Source organism: Triticum urartu, chromosome 3, assembly GCF_003073215.2.
Source record: "Triticum urartu cultivar G1812 chromosome 3, Tu2.1, whole genome shotgun sequence".
NCBI lineage: Eukaryota > Viridiplantae > Streptophyta > Magnoliopsida > Poales > Poaceae > Triticum > Triticum urartu.
Window position 1 is genome coordinate 596,350,768 of NC_053024.1, and position 8,883 is coordinate 596,359,650.

Genomic DNA, 8,883 nt, shown 5'->3' on the forward strand with positions numbered 1-8,883 from the left:
ATGTAGTCATGCCTCCTTGCACCGCTGCCCGGTTCGTGCACGGTTTGGATGCTTTGAGATTAGCACATGGCGACTAGTGTCGCAGATTGAGTCGCGAGCGGGATACACCGAACGAGCATTCGCTGGTTATAATTTTTGGTAAAAGTGGAAGTGACAGATTGAAATTCTCTTTGAACGATTGTGTCACTGGAATGTGAAATAAAAGATGCCAGGGGTGGATTTCCGAGAAATTTCTTTGCACTCACACCATTCTTACCATCCGTCCCTTTCTTCCGTTTCAAGACGTATATAGCCAAAGACGGGGAGAGACCAAGCGCGGCATGAACTGAAGACTGAAGAGAGTAACGCAGCAGAGAGGCAGAGATGCAGATGATGGGGGCAGTGCTGGACCACTTCCGGTCGTCGGCGTGGTACTACCTGACGGCGGTGCTGGCGGCGTGCGCCCGCATCGGGGTGTTCCGGACCTACTTCAACCAGTACCTCCGGCGGCCCCTGCGGCGGCTGCTCCCGTTCCTGGACCCGTTCGTCACCATCGACATCGCGGCCAAACCGGAGGACTACTCCTTCTCGTACCAGGGCAAGGTGAAGTCGAGCGACGCGTACGCGGAGGTGCTGGCGTACCTGAGCGCGGTGTGCTCGCGGGACGCGCGGGAGCTGCGCGCGGAGGGCGCCGTCGAGGGCCACACCTTCGTGCTCAGCCTCCGGGAGGGGCAGGTGGTGACGGACGACTTCAAGGGCGCCACCATATCGTGGTCGGCGGTGGCGGAGGAGAAGACGACGTGGCGGGCGTCGGGGCGGTGCTGCCGCCTCACGTTCCACGAGCGGCACCGGCGGCTCGTCGTCGACGAGTACCTGCCGCACGTCCGCCGCGCCGGGCAGGAGGTCATGTTCGGCAACCGGCCCCGCAGGCTCTACTCCAACAAGAAGGAGCTCAGCTACCAGTACGTAATCAATCAATGAATCAATTACCTCTGCAATTAGCTCGTTCTTAATTGTTTTTCTTCTCATTTTTTGATCCGATAATCCGAAGTTCTGGATGAACACTCACCTGAGTGAGCAATGGATCCGGAGCAATGTGAAGCATTTTCTCTTTTCATCTTGCTAGAAAGAAATTACCTACTCTGGTTTAGGTTCAGAAGATCACTGATTCTAGCTTTGTCCCATGGCAATCGATCGATCAGCTCTAGGAGGGACGAGGTGTGGAGCTACATCGACTTCGACCACCCAACCACTTTCGACACCCTGGCCATGGACCCGGCCAAGAAACAGATGATAAAGGACGACCTCGACGACTTCACCAACAGCAGGGACTACTACCGCCGGATCGGCAAGGCCTGGAAGCGCGGCTACCTCCTCCACGGCCCGCCGGGGACGGGCAAGTCCACCATGATCGCGGCCATGGCCAACTACCTCAAGTACGACATCTACGACATCGAGCTCACCACCCTGGAGAGCAACAGCGACCTGCGCAAGCTCTTCATCGAGACCACCGGCAAGTCCATCATCGTCATCGAGGACATCGACTGCTCCCTCGACCTCACCGGCAGCCGCGCCACCATGCTGCCGCCGCTGCCCGCGCTCGACGACGCCGCCGAGGCAGGCTACGACAAGTCGCGCGGCAAGAGGCACAACATCCTGACGCTCTCCGGCCTGCTCAACTTCATCGACGGGCTGTGGTCGGCGCACAGCGGCGAGCGCATCATCGTCTTCACCACCAACCACCTGGACAAGCTGGACCCGGCGCTCATCCGGCGCGGGCGCATGGACATGCACATCGAGATGTCCTACTGCGGCTTCGAGGCGTTCAAGACCCTGGCGAATAACTACCTGGAAGTGGAGGCGCACCCGCTGTTCGGGGCCGTGGAGGAGCTGCTGGGCGACGTGAAGATGACACCGGCGGACGTGGCCGAGTGTCTGATGCCGTCCAAGCGCAGCGCGCGCGACGCCGACGCCTGCCTCACTCGCCTGATCGACCAGCTCAAGGAAAGAAAAGCGGCCGAGGAAGACAAGGAATCAAAGACCGCCGAGGAAGACGACGTGAAGGATACGGCCAAGGAGGAGGACAAGTGGGAAACGGAGAAAGTGCCATCAAAATCCAAATCCAAAAAGGAGAAGAGCGAGGCCTGCCAAGTCGTGACCAACGGAGTACACACTGGCGCCAGTGGTGTGAGCGTCTCTACTTCTACCGACCATTATCTGTCTTAGAGGTTGAGGGAGGTTGTTAGTTAATCCAGACCAGACTTGCATGAGCAAAATAAGGGGTCGCTTATGTAGCAGGCGACTGAGAACGTTTTTCAGGTTTCTGCCGGTTTTTTTTATCTCGAATAGATTTCAACCGATTCCGTCCGAGCCAACAGCTGCACTTCCTCTCCTGGCCAATGTTCATCTCCTTCCTTTCCGCAAAAAAAAAAAAAATGTTCATCTCCTTCCTCCCCTAGCTAGCCGCTACCTCTCGTCCCCCTCTTCGACTCGGACTCCGTCAAATATGAGCGGTAGCCGCTACGAAAAGGCCTCACACCCAAATTTGTTAAACCTTCGACTTGCCTCCGTCGCGCTCTTGGCAGGAGCCACATCATCCCCGTCTCGCCTTGGCTTCACTCATCTTTCGCCCATCTCTCTCGGGTTGTCTCCTTTCTCTAGCAGAAATCGACTGACCGGAAAAAAATAATTTAGTTGCGCGAGGATTTGCAAAGCTTGTAAAATAATGTTGGGACTTTGGGCGACTTTTAAGGCTTGCATCTTGCTACTTGAGGGTTGAAAGAGGTGTTGAAATTTCAAACTGCGGCAAGCCACCAACTATATAGTATATGCTTCAGGAGTAGAGTAGGTGAATTATCGACTGTGCCGGCCAATATGTGTCGCCATCTTTGATGTGTGTACGGGGCTATTTAATTTGCTCAAACTTTTAAGTGCATGATTACCTTTCTTGTATTTAGTTACAAATTAGTAGAACGCCGGTATGTTGTCATGGGCTTTTATTAAAGCAATTAAAATGATACTCATAGAGCTAACATAACAAGAACAATGTCTCTCAGCTAACCCGCATGTACCCTTAAAAAAAGCAACACATGTCTGTTTTTCGACAATCACCTAACACGCAGAGTCATGACCAACGGAGCATGCAGTGGCGCGAGTGGTGTGAGTGTCTCTGCTTCTACTGACCATTATCTGTCTTGAGGTTGAGGGAGGTCTGTTGGTTACTGTACTTGAGAGCAGAGTCTTGGTAAAATAAGGGATCACCTAAACATCAGTTAACTGATTCTCCTTTTGGCCGTATGCACCGTCCAGATACAGAGACCGGGAGTGCATCCTCCTTTTCTAAAAAAAATGATTCTTTTTTTCCAAATCAATCAATTTCTCCCCCCAAGAACGATGCATGCTAGTGTTCATCTTCTTCCTCCCGCCGGCCTCGCCGCCCCGCCATGTTCGAGCCGTCCCCCTCGTTGCTCCGACCATCCCTCTAAAGTCTAAACCCTGTCTGTCTTCGACACCGGCAATCACACCCCCGCCCTACACCTGCACCATCAACATCTTGTCTCGTCGAGGGCGCCTCTGCGATGGCTTGTCCAGCCCGGGACACCATGCCTCTTGCTCCTCTCTTGTGTGAGCAGTAAATAGATTTTTTTTTCTCTTTTCGAAAATGAGGCTGAAACCGTAGCTACTTGAACGTCGAAAGAGGGGTTCAAATTTCAAACTTCAGCCAGCCAATGTATGCTTCAGGAGTAGTAGGTGAAATTGTCAACTGTGGCGGCCAATGTACGTGTGTCGCTATCTTTGATGGGTACTGGGCTAGTAGTCAATTAGCTCGAGCTTTAGGTGCACGAGTGCCTTATTTATTTACTTACAAGTGTCCATGCATGTCAGCAAAGTAATAGAGTTCCAGTGTATCGAGACGTATCATCTGGGGCTCCCAAAGTTTCAGTAATCTAACTTTACGTCCACGAGGCCGACCGCCTTGTCACCTTTATTTTTGGCGTCAACGAAAAGCCTCAACCAACAAGACCCACGGGGCGTCAACGCCTCAAAGGAGCAAGGAGAGACGGACTGAGATCCTCTAACTTTGAGATGTCGAATCAAATAGCAACGGTAAACCTTTTTTTAACATAGTACGTCGCAAACGTTTACAGGTACGCGCATACATTTATCCCTATGAACAGACACAAGTACATTCTATCCATACAAGCACCTCCGAGAGACTGAGCGTCTCGTAGTTGGCGGAAACGTCTCCTTCTACTGAACATGCATCACCGGAAACGTCGGCCAACCCAGCGGTGCTCTCCCTGCCGTCTTCGGTGACGCCATCACCAGCGGGCGATCTGCAGGCCGCGCTCGGCTCGGTGGGGACGACGACCAAGGCCAAGCGCTCCAAGGCGATACCGGTGGTGCAGCGGGCCCCAAGTGCCAGGTCTAAGGCGGCGTTGGGCGAGCTCTCCTCTCTGGAAAGTGCCCAGCTCCGGATCGCCGACAAGAATCTTGAGACTGCAGGTAACCCCCCTCCCCCCACTCCTATAAAATTCTGAACGCTTTCTCCGATATCCAGTTAGCTTCGATCCTCAACGATAGTGGCTTTGAGCTAGGTGCGGTGGGTGGTGAAATTATTTCCATGATTCGTGCGCGCGAGGACGCTCACGCTGCTCTGGCCGAAGCGGCGGCCGCGGCAAAGGTCAGGGAGGTCTCTGCGGCCCCTAACCTAGCTCAGGACACAGTTGGGGCTGTGCCCGAGGCCATGATTTTGCTCTCGTCAGGTGGAGTGGCCGAAGCCAGGGAGGCGGACGCGGCCCCCTCCACCAGCTGTGCCCCGGCTAGGAAAAGAGTGGCTAAACCGATGACCTCCAGAGGGGTGCGCCTACGCAACCGGATTATCTAATGCGCTACCTCTTCTGGAACATTAAGGGGTGCAGCCACTCGGGCAGGCGTACCCAGCTTAGAGAATACATAGGCCGTGAGCATATAGATATTGTGGTGCTTCAAGAGACGATCAAAACGGATTTCACCTTTAGAGACCTCACAGCTTTCGATCCCCTACAACATTTCTTGTGGGGTTGGGTTCCCTCCAACGGCCATTCGGGCGGTCTTCTTTTGGGTTGTAATCGTGATGTATGTGATGTTGTAAGCTGGGACAAGGGTTCTTTCTTTATCGCGGCTATTATTAAATACCATATTTCCTTAGCTTCTTGGGTAATTGTAAGTGTTTACGGCCCTGCTGATCACTCGCGATCGGCGGAGTTTTTGAACGAAATCCAAGCCTTGGTTGGGACCAGGTAAGCTGCCAACATCCCCATTGTTCTTGGGGTGACTTTAACCTAATCCGCTCAGGGGCGGATAAAAACAACCGGAACATTGATTGGCCTAGGGTGACTATGTTCAATAACGCCATTGCTGCATCCGCTCTGCGTGAGATCACATGGACCGGTGCTAGATTTACATGGACTAAAAAGCAGTTAGCTCCGGTGCGTAGCGTGCTTGACCGCGTTTTTGTTTCGTCCGATTGGGAAGTTCTTTTCCCCATGTGTACTGTTGGAGATATGCCCTAGAGGCAATCATGTATGATGATATTTTCTTATGTGTGATCGAAGACCTTGAGAACATACTGAAACGTGAGAGCCCTCTCCGCGCCACTGGCCACCCCGGCCGCGGCGGCCACCAGATCCAGCCGCCACCCGCCCCGGGCCGCGACGCCCCCCCCCCCCCCCCCCCCCCCCCCCCCCCCCCCCCCCCCCCCCCCCCCCCCCCCCCCCCCCCCCCCCGCGTCATGGGGCGCCCCCGCTCCAACTGCTCCTCGCACACAGCTCGGTGACCTTTATGTTTGGCGTCAACGAAAGGCCTCAACCAACAATACCCATGGGGCGTCAACGCCTCAAAGGAGCAAGGAGAGACGGACTGAGATCCTCTAACTTTGAGAAGTCGAATCAAGTAGCAACGGTAAACCTTTTTTTAACATATTACGTCGCAAATGTTTATAGGTATGCGCATACATTCATCCCTATGAATGGACACAAGTACGTTCTACCCAGACGAGCACCCCCGAGAGACCGAGCTAGCATATCATCTTGAAATTTACGAAATCACCGTAAGCGTCTCGTGGTCGACGGAAACGTCTCCTTCTACTGAACGTACATCACCGGAAATCCTAAACTAAATCTAGAAAAATGCGAGCACCGGAATTTGAACTCTGATGGGTTGAGAATATCACTGTCCTCCTAAGCATCCAACCACATGTTGGTTCGAAACAGTACTATAACTTTGGACGATTGGCGTCCAAGATTCGATCAAAACTAAATTAGTGCGAGATTTGAAAAAACTACAAAAGATAATACCTCGTGCGTTGCTGCAAAAATAGTTTGCAATTATTTCAATGAGATTTGGTCATATGAATTTTAATATTTGAATTAATAACATAAGAACTAAAACTAGAAAATATGGAGTATATAAGTTATAACATCTGATTATTATATAGTTCACTACTGGAATCAGGATCTTTGCCATCTGTCAGCTCTTTGTCGTCTGCTAGCTGACGCCAAAAAAGGTCTTTGCCACCAGCTTACAGAAAACTGACGGCAAGGAAAGAGCCGACGACAAAGATCATGTTTGCCATCTGCTAGCAGCCGATATAGAAGCTTTGTCGTCCACTAGCAGACGACAAAGAGGGAGGATGGCCCACTAACGAGAACCACCTAACGACCACTTTCTTTGCCGTCTGCTAGCTTCTTTGTCGTCTAGCCGGCAAAGAAAGTGGCCAACCTAACAGCCGTTTCCCCCGGCCCCACCCCACTAGCTAGACTCTTTAACGTCTGCTAGCAGATGACAAAGAGCTTTGACCTAACCAAAAAATGGTCAGCGCCCGCGCCCCACCCCTCTCTCTCTCTACTCTCACCTCACCAGCGCTGCCCCCATGCCCGAGCCGCCCCCGACCCCGACCCCCAAGACCGCCCGCCACCCCGGCGCCCCGCCCAGGCCTTGCGGCCGCCCCGGCGCCCGTTGCCACTCCACCCCCCGTCGCCCGGCGCCTCTCCATCTAGCCGCCCCACGCTGCCCGGCGCCGCTCCGTCCAGCCGCCCCCTGGTGAGGTTCTTCCCTTTTCTTTCTTTCTTTTTTTTCTTGCTATTTTTTATTTAGGTTGTATTGTTTTAGGTTAGTTGATTTAGTTGCTTTTTTAGGTTAGTAGATTTTTGGTTAGTAGATTGTAGGTTATTTTTTTTATATTTAGTCATATTTTAGGTTAGTCATATTTTAGGTTATTAGTACATTTTGTGAGATGAGAAAAAAAGAAGAAAAAGTAGAAGTGGAGAGGAAAAAGGAAAATAAGGAAAATGAAGAAGAAAAAGAAGACAAGAGGAAGAAGGACAAGAAGGAAGAAGAAGAAAAAGAAGGAGAGGAAAAAGGAAAATAAAGAAGAAGAAGAAGAAGAAGAAGAAGAGGAGGAGGAGGAGGAGAATAGAAGAAGAAGAAGAAGAAGAAGAAGAAGAAGAAGAAGAAAGAAGAAGATGAGAAAAAAAGTAGAAGTATAAGATGAAAAAAAGAAGTAGGAAAAGTAGAAAAAGAGGGTCGCTGAGGGAAAAGAGGGTCGCCGAGTGGTCGAGCGGTCGAGGGATCAAGGAGAAAAGGGGAAAAGGGGTCGAGGATTTGCCATCCCGACCCCGACACCCTGACCCCCTGACCCCGACACCCTGACCTCGACACGACACCGCGACCCCGACACAGCACACCGACCCCGACACGGCACCCCCGACCCCGACACAGCACCCCGACCCCGACACGACACCACCGACACCCTGACCCCCGACCCGACACCCCGACACAGCATCCCCGATACCAACACAGCACCCCGACCCCGACACGACACCCCCGACACCTCCTGAAAAAGGTGCTCTTCGGACTTCCAGAGGACGACGGGGTCATATATTTGTGAATTATGAGTTAGGTCATATATTTTTCGATTTATTGATCCCGGAGCATATATAGATGATGAAGAGTAATATTAGTAATGTCAGGTATTCAATTATTATTATGTACATATATATATATATATTAGTATTAATTATTTCATGTTATTACGTATTAAATTTTTTATTATGTTCATGATGATGATACACTTAAAAAATTTATTATGTTTATGTTGTACTGATTTAGTTTACTCTTTGTCATTGCAGGTGTTGATAGATTGTGGGCACGGGTCGAGAGCGCTCCGAGCCTCCTTCCTCGGCGCGTGCTAGGAGGGGTGTTTCCATTCCACCCCAGCACCTCCGGAGAGCGCTGCTAGACAGTATGCAGACACCACTGGCGGGCGCTTCTTCTTCGGCCAGGAGAGGTCGGGGGAAAACGAAGAAGGGTCCTAGAGGTGGACGTGGCGGCGGGAGAGGTAGGAAGGCTGCTACGCCTTCCTCGCCGCCACCCCCAGCTATCGGATCTCGGGTTCCGGCAGACCCTTAAGGTTCGAACACTGGGGTGCGCGCGGAGATTACGCCTACTACCTCCCCGTCTCGCAAAGATCTAAAACTACTGAAAGAACTGCGCAAGAGACACAAGATTTATACTGGTTCGGGCCACCGTTGTGATGTAATACCCTACTCCAGTGTGTGGTTGGTGGATTGCCTCCTGGGGCTGGAGATGATGAACAATACAAGGAAGAACAGCCTCGCAAGGGTCTGTTCTTGGCTGGGGCGATGAACTGCTAGGAGGAGTTCAGTCACCCTCCTCTCTCTCTCTCTCTTTCGCTCCCCTTTCTACTTGAACCGAACGAATGAACCTAACCCAACCGACCCCCCTGCCGTGGGTGGCTGGTCCTATTTATAGAGGCCCTGGTCCTCTTCCCAAATATCGAGCGGGAAGGGAGCCAACAATGGCGGGCTAATTTGAAGGGGGACAGCAAGCATCAACTATCCT

The 8,883-nt window shown here is 52.1% G+C and overlaps 1 protein-coding gene across 1 annotated transcript; it reads left to right on the forward strand.

Moving 5' to 3' along the window:
* Positions 1–296: 296 nt before the first annotated feature.
* Positions 297–2,354, forward strand: LOC125545238 (AAA-ATPase At3g28540-like). The gene is made up of 2 exons (XM_048709131.1): positions 297–941; positions 1,182–2,354. The coding sequence occupies exons 1-2, from the start codon at positions 364–366 to the stop codon at positions 2,203–2,205; spliced, it is 1,602 nt and encodes a 533-aa protein (XP_048565088.1). The 5' UTR covers positions 297–363; the 3' UTR covers positions 2,206–2,354.
* Positions 2,355–8,883: the final 6,529 nt, after the last annotated feature.